Genomic DNA, 21,379 nt, shown 5'->3' on the forward strand with positions numbered 1-21,379 from the left:
AAATCCTGGCTGAACACCAAAAGGTGTTAGACTTAGTTAAGAGAAATTGCTATAAACCAATTCTGAGTGGACAAAGCAATCTATGAATTCTAAAGCACCCTGGAACCTTTTCTTTCAGTCATTTCCCTTCAACCATGGTCCTCCTTTCAGTTAAGGATCTGACCTTAACCTTATTTATTCAGTAAAAAGCAAATAAAAATATTTTTAAACAAAAAGGATAAAACAGTATGTTAGGTAATACGACTATGTCTTTTTAAGAGATTAATCAACAGTTATTTATTCCTAAGAAATGCAACAAAAATTTGGATCCTAATTTTTACATTTTATTCTCCATTCTCATATTGCCTAGTATTTTAGTTCAATATGAGTTCATCCTACCTCAATTAGTTGTTATACTAATTTATTTTTTTGTTATGCTAATAAAAATTCTGTAGTTTTATCTTTACTAAAATAAATTCTGTGTATTTCAAACCATCATTACCCATCTCTCAAGTCACAACAAAAACAAATAATTAAGTATATTAAAAAAATACACCGAAAATAAAATAAGTATCCTGAATAATTTCCTCCTTTTGCTATCTGAAGTCTTAGACTTGTAGAAAAATAAATGAAATTTGTGTTACTGAGACCTACATTTTTCATACTTTCAAAGAGGCTTCCGTCTGTGCTTTTTATTTTGGGGTACCACACCCAGCAGTGTTCAGGATTTACTTCTGGCTCTCAGGAGATCATGTGAGGTATCAGGGATCAAATTGACTCCTTATCCTTTGTACTATCTCTCTGGACCACATGAAGCTTTCTTTTTTCTTAAACAAAACCTGATTGTGACAAAATCAATTTGAGTGAAATGTTTAAAAATATTATATAAGATCACCCAGGGAAGCTTTACATGATATTTCTGTAACATAAATGAACTACTGCTCTTCTCATTAAAATAGACTTCTGTGTTTAAATTTTAAATAAATATTTAAAAACTATATGACAACACAGTTTGATTCCCCTCACATGACCCATACTATATGAAGGTTAAATAAAAATTATGAATTTTGTTACCAAAAATCCTTATCTCTTTACTTTTTAATTTTTATTTATTTTTTTGCTTTTTTTGGGTCATCTGGCAATGCACAGGGGTTATTCCCGGCTCTGCACTCAGGAATTACTCCTGGCGGTGCTCAGGGGACCATATGGTATGCTGGGAATCTAACCTGGGTCGGCTGTGTGCAAGGAAACGCCCTACCTGCTGTGCTATTGCTCCAGCCCCTATTTTTTTTTTAATATAAAAACAATGGCATACATACTTAAAGCTGAAAGTTTCTTTAAAGTGGTACAAGTATTCTAAATGCTCATAAAATTTTGAATAAAGTTTTTTATATGTAAAATAAATATAGAATAAGATTATATAATCAATGTGATGCCATATGATTTGTTTCATATACTTGTGAGTGTGTTATTGGTGACAATCTTCTCGGCACAACTTATTTCTTCTCCCTGTGAGGAAAGTGTTGCTTTAGGTGTGAGGGTTGGGGTCATCTGCAAACACTAAATCGCTGGCTAGCAGTTGCAGTCTCAGCTTGCAATATTCACTAGTATCTGTTTTTCAAAAGAATTCTCTATGGAATTAACCGCATTATGTAATTTTCAGATGTTTGTCACTTGAACCTGTATCTGTATTACATCAATTTTACTAGTAAAAATTCAACTCTATTCTTTTCTACATTACATTTGATCCCATTTATGTCATTTATCTATGACCCAGCCCTCATCCCTTTTGATAATCACTAATAGGTATTCTAGTCTAAAACTGTACTTTGGTTTTATTTTGTTCATTCCTTTGTTTGGTTTTATTATCATATATAAGGGAACTCATACAGTTATTGTCATTCTCTGATTATTACACTCTTTTATAAATTAACATAATTATGAAGGTATTATAGACCTTTAAAAAGAATAATCCTTACTATTAAATACCCAATCAACTACTGACTCTGCAGTCTTCTTCTGGAGCTGACACATAGCTTGGATGCTTGGAAGACACTTGGAAGCTGCATTTCTTGGACTCTGTGATGTGAAGAGAATCTCAGATGTGGTCTGGAGGAATTCCTGTCATCCCCATGGGACATATCATGATTAGCCACTGTCAGGCATCTGGTCAACTCCTAGCAAGGAAAAAAGTGGTGCTGCCTAGCCAGCTCTGTCCAGCACCAGTTTAGGAGACCAAGAGCACTTGTCTTCACCTTTGCCTCCCTTCTATCTCCCCCTTTGCAACTCTGTCATTGCATTCTTTCTCAGAAGGTCACTTCCCATTCCTGATTTTTCCTTTGGTGGTTTCTTAATCTTCCAAAGCTGTTCTCTATAACATCCTTGTCTAATTCTTTTTTTTTCAGAAATTGATTTAGAATAAGCCAGTTGTAAGGGACCTATTATTTGGAATGAAGGTGTCTTCACTTGCATATGGTCAAACTTTAAGTATGTACGTTTAGGAAGCCCTCTGCACACCAAGTGTCCTTTGCTGTTATCAATGTCACTCAATTCTGCTTCAGACACAGAAAGAATATGTTTCCCAGCTAATGATATAATAAATTTGTCTTTCAATCAGTATATATATATGTATTTAAAAATATCAAGGGTTATAATCTTTGTACTTTGAATGGAGGTATAGGACAGTGGCTAAAAAAATAAGTGATTTTCTCTTAATACAATATTCTGGAATGAGGCATTAACAGTTTGGAATAGAACTTTTGTGGAAAAATATAACAAATAGACAAAGACACACATACGAGGAAACCATAGAGTCATATGGGTAATGGTAATAATCATGGCTAATATTGGGAGGTTGTCTGCAAAGCAGTATCTGAGTCTAACTCCAGCAGCTACTCTTGTGTTTTGCAGGGGAAAGTCTTGAAATACAAAACATGTTTGTATATGGAAGGGATTTTGGCCAAGTCTCAAAGATTTTATTATAGCCATGAGCAAAGAAACATTATGAATACAACCAGCAACTGGGTGACTCCTACCATGTCTTCCACTGTGGGTGCACTTCAGTTTCAAAGAATTTGTGAAAATCCTCGTTCATTACCAAAATGAACCACTACTTGGATTTTGTTCTTTTGAGACTCTTCCACTCTCCTCTCAGTCATGACAAACATTTTTAGTGCAGTAGTCATACTGTAAATGGGAATACAGGGCTATTATTGTTCGTATTACAGGAAGCAGAATGATAAAGGCAGGCAGATCAGATTTGAGTGACAGGGCCAAAGATTAGGCTCCCAAAGAGAAACTCCTAAATAGAAAAGAAAGAATGGGCTGGCAGGCAGTGAGAGGCAACAATCTGCTCTACAATCCAGAGAAAGAGGCACTATTACCAGTGGGATCTCGGTCCCCTAGCCCACGGGAATGGCTGTTGGTGATCTTGCATAAAGAGCTGGAAGAGGTGCATGGGGAAGCATGTGTAGCCTCAGAAGACAGGAACATGACAGATGTTCACATCACGAGGGCTGCCTGCTGTCTGAGACAGAGCATTCATCAGGCCTGTCTCCAAAGAGAACCTCATCAACTCATCCTGATACTTGTTCCTGCTGTAAAGAGGGGAACAGAGGGAAAGCAATCAAGGAGAGGAAGGAGAGGACTGACAGCCTTCCGAATGGAGGCACTTGGCTGCCCAAAGGATCTGGCTGTCTTCTGTCCAGAAGTGAAAGGAACACCTTCTCTTCACATGCTTCAGGGGCCCCGCCAGAGAAAAAAAAGCCTCACTGGTCTCTATTTTCTTTAATTAATATTATCTCAGCATACAAGTGGGATCCACTTTTATAGAAGCAAAAAAGGAATATATTTAAGAAATGAATAAAATAGAATCAAGTTGGCTCTCTAGATCTTGTTGTGGGCAGTGCAGGGTGTACAATGCTGCAAGAAATTTCCTGAAGCATCCTGCTAGTTGAGAAGGGAAGGATCAGAAGCTTCCTAAATTATGTGTCTGTTTTGACAAATTTATCCCAACTGGTGTCCATGTGTGATAAAGGAACTTTAGTCTGAGAATCAAGCATAAATCGAGGTTTGCATTAGGTCTTGCTTTTTCTCCAGCTATATGAGATTGGGATAGAGGGAGAGAAATAGCCCTAAATAGTTCCCAAATCTGGTGTTGCAGCAGAATCATAAATTAGTTAGAGGTGGGTTTTGTTTAATACCTGTATCGTGTGCAATTCCTGAGGTCCCTGCTGCATTTCCAGTCTCTATTGAGTTGTGTACTTAATGCACAGAAATATTTGTTCAGTTATGAATGAACCAGATTTAGAAGAGATGGCTTGGCTTTACAAGGAACCCTGATGCAGGAAGTATGGTTATTTTTTTTTTATGTAGGAGTACTGCTATTTATTCAGCCACTTATTAGCTGATTGAATTGTGCATGAACTCCACTTTACTTTTTTTTTCATTTTTTAAATTTTATTTATTGAATCACTGTGAGAGCAGTTACAAAGCTTTCGGGTCTAAGTTTTGTCATACAATGAAACACCTATACCTTCACCAGTGCCCACTTCTCCACCACCAACAACCCCAGTATACCCCCATCTCACACCCTCCCCCTACCTGTGGGGCAGATGATTTCCACATTACTCTCTCGCTACTTTGATCACATTCGATATTTTGACACCAGACCCACCATTATTATTTGAGATTTTACCCCAACACTCAGATCTGCTGAAAAGGCAACAGTAGACAATTTGTTTTCCATTGCTGGTTATGAATAACATATGATTTCGCATGGCTGCAGTAGTGGCCACGCGATTTTGAAATTCCAAAATTTTAACACTTAAATCTGGAGGGATTTCTGCTAAAACCTGCTGGGTTCTGAGATTTGCTCCTGAGTCTCTAGGATCATGGCTGTTAATAAGAGCTTGATCAGGAGCCAGAGACACCGTTCGTGGGCAATGACTTGGGGTCTCATTGGGGTGGGTAGGACAGGACCAGCTTCACACCCATCCCATGAGGTCCTGCATGTCTCGTCACTGCCAGCCCAAACCTGACTGTCCAGTGGCCTCTGGAGGATGGCAGCCACCGAACCACCAGGGGAAACAGGCCAAGGCATGGAACCTATTCCCACCTGGGTTGGCTCAGCACCGGTAACCTACTGCAGGGACCAGATACATTTCTTCCAAAAGCCACTGGGTTTCAAGATTTGTTTCTGAGTCTTTGGGATCATGGCCATTAAGCAGTTCAATCAAGAACCAGAGGCCATGCCTCCAATTATATAGCTGAGCTGGAGTTGGTTTTGGGTATGTATCCCACATACCCAACTTTTGGCAGTTACTTTCTTGGTAAACTTTGCCCCAAGTTTTTGGGGTCTGGCCAAAGGCACAGCAGCAATTTAGGGGTATCTGGAAGTCTGAAGGCGCCATCAGGCTGCTGATGCACTCGTCTCACAGGTACAGATTAACCTGCTGGCAGCACCATACCCCCGATTGGAAGTATGGTTATTTGGATACATCAGGGAGTATGGTTATCCCCTCCTTTCAAAAGTTTGAGCATGGAAGAAAGATATGACCTCAACAAAGACCCCTCAGGAGACCAGAAGTACACAGCATTTTCCTAAATTGAGTGATATATTCATTCTATTTCCTCGAGTGGGCCCAGTAACGTCTCCATTGGAGACTTTGTTGTTACTGTGTTTGGCATATCGAATACTCTCGGTAGCTTGCTGGGCTCTCCGAGAGGGGCAGAGGAATCGAACTCGGGTTGGCCATGCTGGCCACTTGTAAGGCGAACGCCCTACCGCTGTGCTATCGCTCCAGCCCCCTTCATTCTATTAAAATTCTGTATGTTAGTCATGTGATTCACAAACATATTCACATGCACAGCCCATTTGAATGTATATGGATAAAAGTTACTAAAATCAACTTGTACTTTCAGTTCTAACTACAAAACGAGGAATTTTACTTAAAGACTTAAAATTTCTACCAGTTCAAAAGGATTCCATAATTTTTGACTTGATAAGGAATACCTTTATTTTCCAAGATTTAAAAAATTTAAAATTGGGTGCCTATTTACTAACAGCACATAATTTCTCTTTAAATTATTTTGTACATGGGCCATAGTGATAGTACAGCAGTTAGGGCTTGCCTTGCATGCAGCTGATCAGGGTTCCTTCCTTGGCATCCCATATGGTTCCTCAAGCAACACCAGGAGTAATTCCTGAGTGCAGAGCCAGGAGTAATCCCTGAGTATCACCAGGTGTGCCCCCCCCAAACTAAAATAAAATTATTCTGTACTGATTTAGGTTCCATTACTTGAGCAATGACTTGGCTATGGCACACATAACAACATGGGTGGATGTTGCCTAACATCATTGGGTTTCATCTTTTGATGTTAAAATGTCTTGAAATTTTCTCATTGCTATTGAACAACTTTACTGAGAGGACAAGGATAAAAAATATCTATGATCTGACCTGCCTAATTGGCCAGGATTTTGTTATCTGATGAAGCAAATCCGGTGTTTCAAAGGAGGTTTGTGAGTAACCTGTTAATTTCTGATATTACTTTTCTCTTAGAAAATTATTGCTGTAGAGTAAAAAAACGCAGGTGGGACTTCCTTAGAGAACTTGGTGTGAGTATTTGGAATACTTAGACCTTGTAAGGGAATCACTGCCTCTGGATAAAGCACACTTCCTGAAAGCCTCCCAATTTAATTTTGAAAACTATGCTTTAAGGGAGAATTTTTTTCAGTTAAATAGGATGTGAAAAACTAATGCAAACATAACCTACAGCCCACCAATAATGCATAAATAACTTTGCTGGGCAGGAAGCACAATGGCAACTCAGGAAGAATCTGTACTTGGAATACAAGTCATACTGTTGTTCAGAGGAAGAGAAACAAAAGTTGTTTCCTAAAGAAGATTTAGCTTTTGATTAAATTTTTTTCTTTCAGTTATACTAAAAAGTAATTTCCAGCATTCATCTCCATCTGGAGGTTAGAATGCATGAGATAAAAGCTTCTTTATAGAAAAAGTAGAACTTGTGTTGACTTTCTGACAAGTTTGCTGCAAGAGTGACTGGCTGGCAACCTTAAGTGTCTTATTCTAAGAACTATTATTCACTGCTTCAGAAGACTGAAAGGGAAGTTTGAACTGAAAAATAAAAAACATACTTATCTTTTTCAAATCCTTATTAAAATATTCATAACATATGATGTATGAGGAAGAAATGGAAAAAAAAAGAAACAGATTAAAAGCAAGCAGAAGGGAGTCACCATAACAAAGCTTGAACTTCATGTGGTATTGAAGTTCTGGAGATAGTTCTGCTGTGAACCTTTACTCCCCACATTTTTATTATTCTCCTCATCAAAGTTTGGTCGTATCTCAAAGTCTCTTAGAGAAATTGTTTCAGTCTCTCTTCCAAAGTATCAACACATGACTCTATTATAATAGGACAAACAAAACTGATTATAAAAGGTATATATTGGCAGAAACATAAACAGTCATTTCAAAGATAAAGAAAGTCAGTCTTCTGGGCTCAACGGAACCTGGGAGTGGAGATCTTCTGCCCATTTGCCCCAGTCTCCGGTGACCCAGGGGTCACGCCCATAAGCCATCTCCTGCTGCACCAGATAATCTGAACATTAGCTACCATCCAAATCACATGGCTACTTCTTCCAGAAGGGAGCATAACATGAGGCCCCCATAGCCATGCCACCAGACCCCGCGTCAGGCTGTTTCACTTGGGGTGCCCTAAAGTGGGGCAGGTGAGAGCCCTCCCTGCTCCAAGGGACCCTGCCCTAACAGCTGAAAACCTCCAGAACCCAACCACTGCCATGCTCAAGGTCGCTCCCCACACACTCGGACCAAGCCTCACATATGAGTGAACATATTCCTGGACCACGCAGCTGTGAAACACATCATAAGATGCTCCCTACTCATTCTTCCTAATTACCACACCGCATTTGATGGGGTTCAGATCACTTAATCACTTAACTTCCCGTTAGTCGTCGATTTGCTCGAGCGGGCGCCAGTAACGTCTCCATTTGTCCCTGTCGCGTGCTAGTGTAGCCCAATGGCATCTGTTCGCTCCGGGAACATGAAGGGCCTCAAACCGATCGTTCATGATCTTGACGAAGAAGTCTGACCATCTGGTAGGTGGGCGGCCACGCGGTCTTTTGACATCCCGTGGAATCCAATCAGTAACAGCTCTAGTCCAACGGTCGTCTTTAAATCTCATTACGTGACCAGCCCATCTGATTTTCGACACCTTGGCAAATGAGACCGCGTCCCTGATCCTTGATCGTCGACGGATGTCAGAACTCCGGATTCGTTCTCTCATTTGAGTGAAACGTGATATTCCAAGCATAGCTCTTTCTATTCTTCTTTGGGAGACCTGAATGGCGTTCTCATCTTGTTTGCGTAGAGCCCAGGTCTCTGAGGCATATGTTAATGCAGGAAGAACAGTGGAATCAAAGAGATGTGCCCGGAGCCGGAGGTTCTTTGTCCTCTTAGCTATTTCTTCGAGGTTCTTGAAGGCGTTCCAAGCCGCTCTCTTCCTCCTGCGCAGCTCGGGTGCCAGGTCATTTGTCATGTTGACTTCTCGACCTAGGTACACATAGCTGTTGCATTCGGAGATGGTCGTTCCATTGAGAGCGAATGGGGCGTCAGGAACAAGGCTGTTTCTCATAAACATTGTCTTCGTAAGATTCAGCTGTAGTCCTACCTTTCCACACTCACGGTCAAAGTCCGCCAGCATTTGTGCCGCTTGGCTGATGTTTGGTGTTATTAAAACAATGTCATCAGCAGAGCGGAGGTGGTGTAGTTGCCGACCATCTATCTTCACTCCCATTCCTTCCCATTCCAGTCGTCACATGATGTTCTCGAGGGTGGCACTGAAGAGTTTCGGTGAAATGGTATCACCCTGCCGCACCCCTCTCTTGACATCAGCGATCACTTCTTTGTAGAATGGTGAGATCCTGGTAGTGAATCCGCAATAGAGCTCACGGAGGATCCTGATGTATTGGGCTTGAATGCCCTGATTGGCTAGGGCTTCAATGACCGCTTCCGTCTCAACAGAATCAAAGGCCTCCCCACACACTCGGACCAAGCCTCACATATGAGTGAACATATTCCTGGACCACGCAGCTGTGAAACACATCATAAGATGCTCCCTACTCATTCTTCCTAATTACCACACCGTATTTGATGGGGTTCAGATAGTAAGCAACAAATCATAAAGGGAAATATATATATATATATATATATATATATATATATATGTATATGTATAGGGCTGGAGCAATAGCACAGCGGTCGGGAATTTACCTTGCATGCAGCCAACAAGGCCAACCCGAGTTCAATTTCTCCGCCCCTCTCGGAGAGCCTGGAAGCTACCGAGAGTATCTCACCCGCCCGGCAGAGCCTGGCAAGCTACCCGTGATGTATTCGATATGCCAAACACAGTAACAACAAAAGTCTCCTATGGAGATGTTACTGGGCCCGCTCGAGCAAATTGATGAACAATGGGAGGACAGTGACAGTGATGTATATGTATGTATATGTATTTTCAGATATATATATATCTTAATGGCTCCTGTCAAAAAGAACAATCTTTACACTGTTTCCTATATGAACACTGTTTTGTAAGCATGTTCAGCAGTTCTTCATAACAGACAGTACAAAATATATTATTTCAGTTGTGTTTTGGGAAAGGGATTGAGTTTGGGTTGGAAACATCCTGAATTTGGTGGTGGGAAGGTGTAATGGTGGTGGGATTGGTGTTTGAATATTAAATGTAATAAAATATTGTGAACTAACTTATAAAATAAAAAAAATTAAAAAAGAAAGTCTGACGGTCTGGCTCAAAAACTGTAGTACTGTAGCACTGCCCTCCCGCTGTCCATTGATTTGCTTGAGTAGACATCAGTAACGTCTCCATGAAACTTTTTGAGACTTTTTGTTACCGTTTTTGGCATATCGAATATGCCATGGAGAGCTTGCCAGGCTCTGCCGTGTGGGCGGGATACTCTCGGTAGCTTGCCGGGCTCTCTGAGAGGGACAGAGGATTCGAACCTGGGATGGCCGCGTGCAAGGCAAACGCCCTACCCACTGTGCTATCACTTCAGCTGGGTTCAAAAACAATGCTTTAACTTACTGACATGCCTAAATAAAAAGTATTCCTAGGAATCAGAGCTGAGCATCCTTAAACTCAACAGTTACAGATGTTGAATTCCTAAGATCATCCAGATAAGTAGCTGTTTTGGCAGGCCATGCTATGAGGTACCCTTTCTGCATGGCTGGGATATTCTATTGCCGAATGATATCCTGCAAAAGCAACTTCTGATTCATTCATATTCATTCAACCATGTATTCTCATTAAGAATATACTGAGCATTTGTTTCATGCCAGCTTGTCAGGCAGTAGGTGTGGATGAACTCTGTGACCCTTTTGGTGTCATGTAGGAAGCACAGTGTCACACACATAGAACACAGTGTCTGGCTAAGGGCAGTGACACCTAGTCCATTACCTATTTATTGTCAAGTGTGCTTATCTGACAGGAATGTCTACTCAACTGATGTGACTGTCTTGCTAGAATCTCTTGGTCACCAATGCCACCAGTTCTGTGCAGCATCCTTGTGCAGCCTTGGTCTCCAAAAGGTTTCTGGATTTCCCGTGGGGACAGGGACATTCTGACTGCTCAGTGCCATAAAGCAGGCATCTAAGATTAATTTCAATTGAGAGATATTTTCAGATATGAAAAGATGCTAGAAAATTCTTTCTTTGAGTAGCATCATAAATTCAAAGAAGGGAATGATAAATCCATGAAACAAATGATTTTATAAATGATGAACAATGTGATTCTGAGGGGTGAACATTCTAAAGTTCATGTAAGAGGCAGAATGCAGATATCTGGAAAGGAGCACAAATCTCAATCCTTTTCTCAGAGGTGAGGGTCAGGTGGTTCCCTGCGGCGAGATACTTGGAGGCTCCCAGAGGCCATCCCTGGACACTGTGGGCACCTAGATAGACCTAAGTTCTATTTTCACTCTGCTCCTGCCCGTGGGTCTCAATTCTTTTATTTACAAAATGTAACAAGTTAAAATCTAAAATGATAATACACTAGAAGTTACCTTAAATTAGTTATAATTTAACTTACAATTAGTACAAAGTCTAGTACATATTGGATACTACTGAACCCTTTATTCAGTGAATGTCCAAATCAAATTCCTGAGTTTTAGAAAAAAGGTATCCTATGAACACAACTTGGAAGAAAGACCTGTACTAATCCCTTTCTTGAAATGAAGAAGCATATTGTACAATCAAAGTTGTGGGGCTGAAGAGATTGTATAGCTGTAAGGTGCTTGCCTTACATGTGGCTGACCCAGGTTCAATTCCCAGCACACCATATCATCCCCGCAGTGCTTCTAGGAGTGATTCCTGAGTGTAGAGCTCGGAGAAACCCTTGAGCATCACCAGGTGTGTCTCCCAAGCAAAAACAAAATACTTTTTTTTAAAAAAAATTCAAAGTTGTGATGGCTTTTCATTTGTTTGGTTTCTTGGTTTGTTTTTTGTGCTACACCAGGCCTTGCTCAAGGCTTACTCCTGGTGAGGCTTGGGGGAACCATGTGCTGTGTCAAGGATCAAACTAGAGTCAGTCAGGTTCAAAGGAAGTTTAAAATCAAGTTTCTGACATGATATTACATTTAATATTAGGAAATATTTCCCTAATATTATAGACACAGCAGAGCCTGACAAGGTACTTGTGGCATACTTGATATGCCAAAAACATTAACAATGACCGTCCTCATTCCCCTGACCATGAAAGAGCCCCCAGTACGCCATACGGCTACACTAGCATGCAACAGGACGAATGGAGATATTACTGGTGCCGCTTGAGCAAAACAATGAACAACGGGATGACAGTGATAAGTGAATATTACAGAATTAAATAAAACCCCTACTGACCTAAAGCTATTATAATAGTCTGTATGATTCATTTCTACCGAGATAAATTTTTTGTGTGTGGTTACTTCCTCACTATTATCTCCAGGATAATTCCACACTAATTAATCTTCTTAAAACACAGTTTTCAGGAATACGGCATGACCTAGAAGCATCCTTCCTTTCTTGATCCCTGCCTCTCTGCCTTTTATTAACACTTCTTACTCAAAGCCTCCTTACCATGTGTTCTAAGTTTGACTACTAATTCTTTGATTTTAGGCCCCCAAACTGAGTTTTGTGTTTTAATCTGGAGTGTAGGAATTTTTCAGGCTGAGTTTTGGTAAATCCATGAATGTCTAAACTTCTCTATAAAATTTGTGTATGTGTATTCTTTTCCTGAACGATGATTTATTTCAAGGAATGATTAGGAAGACTCCAGATGTCACAGAAGTGAAGACCCTTGCTACCTCAGTCTGCCTTCCCAAGTGCCCTGGGCCTGAGTGTAGTTGGGGGCCGGGCTGCACCCCATCTTGGCACTCTGACAATGCCCCTTCTTTCAGGTTGGCAGAACACCTGCCTGTCCTGCCTCCCACCCCCACCACCTACTGAACCCCGATCTTTGGTTCCTGTGGAATCCCAGCATTTGTGCATACCACATGACTCTGTCATGTTCTCCAGAATTTGTGGTGCTCTGTTGATCCCCCAATGCAATGACAGTCAAACACCGCTGTCAGAATCCCCTAGCATTTCCTTCTGTGCATCTCCAGGTGAGCTTAGAGGGTAAGGAAGCAGGATTGGGTGCTGGGCAAGCTCTTCCAAAGACCTGCAGTGCTTCCTTCTGCAGCTACCTGACATTATCTTTTTTAAGTTCTCTAACACAGATCTCCTAAGGTGAGTTTGCAGAATAAAACTGAACTTAAAATGTCTCTCAGTTTCAAACCCTGTGGTCAGCAGGCGTGTCTATGAGTCATTCTGGAGGAAGCTTCCCCTTATCAGGACGCTCTACCGTCTCTGTGGTTCTAGCTTTTGATGGAGATTATGATCATTCTTGCAATCTTACCTACCTGCAGACTCAACTGCCCCTCATCAGGAACTCTGCCTTTGAAATTCCAGCTCTGCTTTGGCTCTGAGAAAGGACTGAGAGCCCATATATGACTTCCTCTCCTTTGATCCTCTGTGTGCCAACTCATAACTCCTGAACTGAGATAGAGTAAAAACTGGGCAGGCAGATGTGTTGAAGTGAATACTAGGTCATCAATGTATCAGCCACCAGTGGAAAACAATTAAATTAAGGATAGATAGGAAAAACACACCAAAAAGCTACATATCATGTGTTAAAAGCTCCATCAGTTTGCAGAAAACAAACAAAAACCCAAGTCAGTAATTCACAGGAAGAAAGGCAATATATTAAAGGAGAAAGAGAGAGCAAATAAATTTATGGCATGTCCTCTGTGTTGAAAGAACTTGGTGAAAATCTGGATCTTTCAAACACTTGAGAATAAGACTAAGGTTGTCAGTATATCCAACTATTCACGTAGCTTCAGGCACTCCTGCTGTGAATAGATTGTAAAGAATTTTATCAGTGAAAAATAGAGAGGTAGGGATAACTCATAGGGCTGAAGTATGTGCCCTGCACTTGGATGTCTGGATTTCAACCCTGGTATCACATGGTTGGTCTCCTGAGCACTATTGAGAGTGATCCTTGAGCACTGTGATAGGGGTAGCTCTGAGTACTTCTGGTTATGTGGACATTTCTTAGCCGTCCTCCAATATGCTTAATCAATAGTTGGTATGTTAAATATTGTTGAAGCAGTTTTTTTTGATAAAATAAACCATGCAGGACCATGCAATGACATCATTCAAACTAACTCCAAGAAAAAGTGACTTCTCTAGTGGAAATTTTCTTCAAACATAATGTCCCTCAGGGAGTGAAAAAATGAACAGAGAGAAGGAAGACATGGGAGATTTCAGTTCTAGCCACATTAATCTAGAAGGCCTCAATTTTGACAATTCAAATAGAATACAGAGGGGAAAAAAGTGAGGAGACAGAGAAAATACAGCTGTCTGTGAGTATCTATCATTCATCTTGTTGAACTCTTAAAACCCGGTGTTCTCTCCATGAAAACATGGGTTGCAAACTCAGTCATGTTTTATAGATGTACAGCCAAAATTTTATATAAATTTGTAGAAACTACTAATTTTAAATTGCAATTGAAGTTATGAAATAAGATCTTGTTAATGGCCCTTTCTTATGAAAGCCATAAGGATGGCTGTGGAGAAGTAACAATGGATTTCTCCCAAAGCAGACTGATTCCATCTGGAAGCAGCACGAAGTTGAGGGGAGGGTGCCTGGGATAGGACTCGAGGTCTTGGCACATGTCCTTGCTCTTCCAGATGCAAGAACTCATGCCAAGGGCTTGTTCTCCAAAGACTGACGCAAAAGCTGTGCCAAAGCCCACCCTGCTGTCAACTGCTGGGCTCTCTCTAAATGTGACATTTCTTCTGACTAGCCAAGGAACCACTTCTGAGTTTATTTCAGAGAAGAACATACTCTTGGTGGTCCAGAAGGTCCCTGAGACCTGGTGCTGAGTCCACAGGTGGTGACTGAGAATGTGGACATAGGCATGGAACCACCCAAAGTCACATTCTTGGATTAGGCTTCATTTCAGTTATGCTTACATAGTTTCTACCCCAGAATTTTGCTGCCCAATAATCCCAATAGGTAAGATAGTCAAATGTAATTATTTAAATCAATATTAAAATTAAGTTCCTTGTTTATATTAATAGATACATTTTGAGTGACAAAAATCACATGCAACCAGAGGTACCATACTGGACAGCATAGAATCAGAACATTTTCACTTTGCAGAATCTACTGGATAGTCCTGCTATAAGGAGTGTCATTCTGGATAAAGCACTCTTTTCCATGACCTTAACCTCATCCCAATCCTTTCTATCCTTCTCTTTCCTCAAGGTCCTCTGGCATGTGTGGCAACTCTACTGCCAAGCCTAGACTTTCTAAGCATGGTTTCTGTGGCACCACCCTGGATTCCCTTGCTTCTTGACTTTCTGCTGCCAACTCCTCACTGTTGCTAGGTCACTTCCCTGCTCCTCTTTCTGAGGTAGAATGCATTACTGGAAGCAATGATAAAATAACAAAATGGAGGGAATGCATACTCTACAATCCCAACTGGGTCCTCCCTGCATCTAGCCTTTCTTTACTTCATCTTATAGTGACTACCATATGATGTTCTGTTACTTCAAACCTTAGCTTTTAATGACTCTCTCTTCTCTCCCCCCCCCCATAATTTGGTGGGAAAGACTCTACAAAAGCCATTTGATAAATTCCTTCAGCCTGTTCTATAGCTTTCCTTTCCTTTCCCTTAGCCCAATGACCAACCTAATGACCTCCCCATTTGGAGCACTAATTTTCTGCTTTCATATCTTTGCTTGTGATGTCATTACCATGTAGAAGTTCTACCAATTTCACCTCTGTCACAAAATAGAGGTGATATTGTTTTTCAATCAGCGCATCTTAAAGCAATGGCATGCTCATCTAAGGTTTCCTCACATGCTATCTCTACCTCTACAAGCTTTAACTTGTTATTGTATGCATTCCTATACGGGTTATCTCATACATTCTCCACTACTCCAGAGAGAGTGACTCATTGATTCAACTTGCATCCCCTGTGGCAAAGGCATAGGTCCTTGCATAAACAGATTTCACGACCTAAGGAATATCTATATATTTGTTTTTGCAAATGTCAAATTAATTCTTGAGGTGGCTAGAGTTATGAATAGATAAAATGTTTCTTTTAATAATTTCAAGATGACGATCTAATGAAATGAGAACTGGGGATTATATGCTATGGCCATAATTGCACTAAATAGTGCAATCTCATGTGCAAGTACCATTCTGAGGGAGGATCAGATAGTACAAAATAACAAAGGAAGGGGGAAGGAAGAGAGACATCAAGGCTGAAATAAACTTACCTTGAGTAGCAATATAATGATTTGGTCGATGATAACCCTAAAAATAAATGAGAAAGGATAACTGATAAAGTTAAATCAGGAAGCAGCACAGAAGTCATATGTTAAGCCTGCCAAAATGAATACTCATACTAATACCAGTAGCTGCATCACTTGAAAGTGCAATTACTGGACCCAGTACCACAGAGATCCTCCTAATAAAAGGAGGTGCATCAAACATAACAGTTCTGATGCTTGCACAAGGAGTGCAAGTAGCAATCACACACTCACTATGAAATGATGGATGACCATAAACACTAAAAGTCTTATGGATTCTCAGAAATAACACAAGCAAGACTCTTATTAGAGTGCAAACAGTCTGGGAATGTTCAACAGAATTTCATTTCAGTTTGGGTTGCTATTGGCAATGTGCCGAGGCTTTAGCACATACTCTGTTTTAACAGTATACGCAGTTATATCAATAGTAGTATTAAACATCATTCTTAATCACTGCTTATTCCATATCCTAACACTATAACAAGGTTCAGAAATTCAAAGAGCAAAAAATTCTGCAAGAGCTCTTGTTTTTATTATGAATCAATAAGAAGCGGCAAAGATGAAAACTGAGGTCAAAGAAATAAATACACAAAGAATGCTGTAGGGTCAATATCTGGGATAGATAAAGGCAACTCCAAGAAAATGATACAAAGGTAACAAAATTAACATAATATATCCATGAAAATTAATACCTTCTTTCATTCAATGAGATTATCCAAAATACTATGCCTACAGTCAGCTAGAAAGAAGAATATTAAAGCTTGGGAATAGATTTTTCAAGCGAATGTATATATGTTAAGATTTTTAATTTTTACTCTTAAAGACAAGAACTATTAATGAACAACAACAAAATAACATTCTTTCATATAACTGACAGGTCATAGGTATATGCTGACAGGTATTAAATGAAATTATTTAGATAATCACTCTTTTCTTGCTGACTAATATGCACCACATGGGCAAGACTGTGGTCTAACTTATTCTATGTCAAGAGAAACTCATTTGTTAAATATCCCACACACTTTATGAACAACTTGAATTGTTAAACACAATAGTGATTTCTTAGCAGCATGAACACAACTAATGCCCTTGGAATATTTTCTTCATTAGTTTCTTCCACTTTAATTTCCTAGCTACTCATCATTCTTTAGTTGCTCCTTTTATTGTGATATTAATGTTGGAATGATCATCTCTACGGCTCTTTTTTTGGAGGGTACTTTGTGGGCAAACGGAGGGACAGAGCCAGCAGTATACAGCAGTCATGGGATGCTGGGAATCAAACAAGGGTTGACTGCATGTAAGGCAGATGCCTTAACCCCACTACTGTCTTTTTGCCTTCAGTTTTTGGACTCGTTCATTGGTTTAGATTCACTCCCTTGGCTGTTTCATGCAGTTTACTGGCCTTCAAGCAACTGCTTCTGATGAGTCCTACCTTCTTCTTGGTGGGGCTTTCCTCCTGGAATCCTCAGGTGACATGTATTTTCTATATGGCACCTTCAATTGGATGTCTAGCATATATCTGAAGCTTTAACACTTCTGAAATCAAACTTATTTCCCCTCTCTATCTATCACCTGATTCTGCTCCACCAAATTGCCTGAATAAATAACACCATCTCTTGAAGACATCTTTAACTCCTCTCTTTCTCCTAGACTCCAGACCCAATCTGCTGGCAACCTCAGGGGCACCTGTCCAGGACCGAACCATTTCTCAATCTTTCAGGGTAACCAGCCAAACCACGTCCCCTCTCAGTGCTTCCACAGCCACGGAGCAGGCACTGTTCTCACCTGCCTACAGCTGGTCGTTCTCTTATCTTCCAGAGCATGTCACTTCTGCTTACGTCCTTCTAATGACTATTCATTTCTCAGTGAAGGGCAAAGTTCTTATGACAGTTTACATGATTTGTTCTCACATCTTCTCTCTCCTCATCATCTATAACTTCCCTTTCGCCCCACTCCAGTAACATCAGTGTCTGTCTGGTGATTTTTTCTTCAAATTCTCCAGACAGCCTGTGTGGCAATGCCTTCTCACATGTCTGTCAGTCTTCAGTCTCTTCCTCCTAAATTTTACATGGCTCAACCCCTCATCTTCTTTCCTCAAATATCACCTCCTCAGAATTGGAGAGGGTATTGCCTTGCATGTGGCTGTCTAGGGTTTGATCATGGATCAAATACCACATAGGGTCATCCAAACACTGCAGGGAGTGATCCTGAAGTACAAAAGTCAGAGCACAACAGGGGGTGCCCTCGCAAGAAAAGCAAACAAAACAAAAAACAAAAACAAAACATTGCTTCCTCATTGGAATCTATTTTAGTCATTTTATTCAAAATTGCAATCCCTCTCTAAATCTGGCACTCTTTTTATCCCTTTATGGCTTTTGTTTTCTGCATAGTAACTGTGCCCATCTGAATATTTTACATTCTTTATAGTATCTTTTTTCTGGTTAGAGTTTCAGCTCCTTTTAATTTTTGGTGTGAATTGGTCTCAGTCATAATTACAGTGCCTAGAAGAGTAACATAATCAATAAAATCTTATTGATGGAGTGAATAAAAGGGCCTTGCACTTTTTTATCTGTTAAAATTAGACCTAGTTAACTTGGTAATTTCATTGCCTTTTTAATTTCCTTCAAATTATTTACTTGAGTATGGTATCTTCTTTTCTCTGCATCACCTATTCTTTAAAGATTAGATTTGAATCTTTAAAGGTTATCAAATCACCTCTGCTATGATGCTTAACTTGACCATATTTATTACTCCCATCAGTGATTCAGCAACCACTTCTTAGGTGCTTGCAATACTTCAGGAATGTGCCAGGTATAGGGCATATAAAGTTTAATAGCACACAGTTTCATGTTAGTTTTTCTCCCTGTGGGAAGGAATATTAGAGAAAAGTGTTTCTTATTTCAGCTCCTAAACTGTAAGGATCTGGGGAGAAGGTAATGGGAATCACATAGTCAGTAAACTTTTGCTGAACAAAGAATAAGTTCATGAACTTTATGAAAAAACTTTGCTTTAATAAATATGAGCTGACCTGAGGTTAGCCATTTTGAGACATTATCAAAATGACATTGAAGTCTTTATTTGATGTCTTAGTATTTGCTTTATTCCCAAATAATTACCCTCCAGACCCTATCCTCACAGGGAAACCAAAACTGCCAAACCTATCCAATAAGCAAAAAAATATTCTTAGAACTATTTTTAGATCAAACTTAGTATCTTTAGTAGGATTGAGTACTATTCAACCAAGAAAATAGAATAATACATATATCAAAAAAACCTGGCTGCAAAGTAGTTGAGAGACTGAGACTCAGTTAGATGGGCTAGCCCAGAGACTAGGAGGGAGCTGGAATCTATTTTATTTCAGCTTTGGTCTTGGAGGTAATGGCAACTTTTCCTTGAGTTTCACTATACTTTTGATTTCATTCATTCTTTCAACTGAAAACATGCTGCTCCTGGAGAATTTATTCTAACATAAGATATTAAGTTAACATGATGCAGAATGGACAAAGAAGCAGTCATCAATAATTAAACAGCCTACATATTTAATGCCATGTCTTGCGTGCCTTAGATGTCCTGGTTAACAGCTGCAGACTGCTTTGAAGGCAACTTAAAAGTGGAGTGATGACAAGAGATGGCAAATCACCGAATTAGGAATTACAGAGTTTTGTCCTACTAATATGCAGAGAGATTTTCTTAAGTGTTGGGTAATCTAAGTTGTTGACAAAGAAAAAAAAAATACTGTTTTCTTTGTCCACATAAGCATGGAAATGCCAAATAAGGTCCAGGCAGTCCAGGCAGGTTCTCTAGCAAATAGGCTGACTTGAGGAAGGAGCAGCCATATGTTCACCACCACCAAGTCTGGCGATGTTTATGGGTGGTGTTAATTTTCATTTGTTTGCTTCTGTAATTGGACCAATGGCTTCCACCAATCTTACAGTAGAAATGAGATAGGGTATGTGCTAAAAGAGTGAGGTTTGTTGACAGTTTCAAAATACATACATCGATGTAATTTCCATTGATATAATCTGAGTTGGTGTCTCCTTCTAAGGTCTGCAGCCTCACCCGGGAATGATCATCTGCAAAAGATAAGGAGAAGAGAACCGTTAACAAAAGCAATCTGTGGGGCTGCTCAGAGCCCCAGGACAGTGCATACCACACGGAGATCATTCATATGCAAGCTGCTTTAAAAATACACAAAGAATTAAATACTATACAACGTGACACTTATTTTGCAGTCAGACTGCAAAGGTCTTAAGACTGCATTTACCAGAAAAATCTCATTAACTGATTCTTTGATCATTTACAGACCTGGAGCATTGGCAAAGCTTTGAGACTTCTATCTAGAGTCCTGTAAATCACAACAGAATTATTTCTTGAATTGGAAGTTTGAGCAACTTCACTAAATCACCCAGGAACCCTGAGATTTTGAAGGTTGCCTACGACATCTACTCTGACAAATGATGGTTATAAACCATGGCCCGGCCTTCTGACAGGTGGGCTGAAATTCAGCCCCAGTCATTACCTAGGAGCTCTGTCAGCCTTTTCTGCACTGGGGACATCAGTGAGTAGTCACCAATCAGTCATGTGACTAGAGGTTAGTCAGTTATGCCACCCAGGCTCAGCCTCTCACCTGGAGAAACAATTTCTTCAAATTGATCTGCTACTTGGGGAATACTCGCAACTAGTGCTCAGACGATCTAGGGGCTAGTCACTATGATTATCCATCAACCAGACCCACAGTTCATTATTGGGTCCCAAAGCTGCAGTGTAGTCACCTTAACTTCTCTGTACTCTCTCTCTAGCCCCAAATTGGGTTGTTTTAAGAGTGAAATAAAAAAAAAAAAAGTTGGCCAAGCATGAGGGCCCACACTTTAAGTATAGTAGAAGGGCTATGATTATGGCATTAATCAGCTGAAAAGTTATGTGAATCATTACTATTGAGGCATTGAATCACTCACTTGAAAACCTAAATTAAAAAAAAAGGAACATGTTTAAAGTTCTCTTCTGTCTATATGAGCAGGAGAATCTTGTTTGTTTGCCATTTTTCATTCTGTTTGCCACCCCACCCATAGATTAGTGCCTGAAACACAGCATGTTTGTCCCCAAGACATTCCTAAGTGAGAGCTTTGTCTTCAATATAGTAAATAAAGGCCCTCCCGTTGATCGTCGATTTGCTCGAGCGGGCCCAGTAACGTCTCCATTGGAGACTTTGTTGTTACTGTGTCTGGCATATCGAATACTCTCGGTAGCTTGCCGGGCTCTCCGAGAGGGGCGGAGGAATCAAACTCGGGTCGACCATGTTGGCCGCTTGTAAGGCGAACGAACGCCCTACCCGCTGTGCTATCGCTTCAATATAGTAAGTGAATCTTATATTTTATGGGGTTAAAAAGTACTTAACAAGTACTTTTAAAAAGTTAAAAAGTACTTAAAAAGTACTTGTGCCTTGGTGG

The 21,379-nt window shown here is 40.1% G+C and overlaps 1 protein-coding gene across 7 annotated transcripts in view; it reads right to left on the reverse strand.

Annotated features, from left to right (window-relative positions):
- Window positions 1-21,379, reverse strand: part of PTPRM (protein tyrosine phosphatase receptor type M) — an 890,665-nt gene that overhangs the window by 66,698 nt on the left and 802,588 nt on the right. For all 7 annotated transcript variants that reach the window (XM_056137857.1, XM_056137858.1, XM_056137855.1 and 4 more), the window contains 2 exons: window positions 19,929-20,005; window positions 15,900-15,936 (listed from right to left, as the gene is read on the reverse strand). In XM_056137857.1, the coding sequence (XP_055993832.1) occupies window positions 15,900-15,936; window positions 19,929-20,005 (114 nt within the window). The remainder of the gene's footprint in view (window positions 1-15,899; window positions 15,937-19,928; window positions 20,006-21,379) is intronic.

This window comes from Sorex fumeus, unplaced genomic scaffold (genome assembly GCF_029834395.1).
Source record: "Sorex fumeus unplaced genomic scaffold, SorFum_2.1 ptg000128l, whole genome shotgun sequence".
Taxonomy (NCBI): Eukaryota; Metazoa; Chordata; class Mammalia; order Eulipotyphla; family Soricidae; genus Sorex; species Sorex fumeus.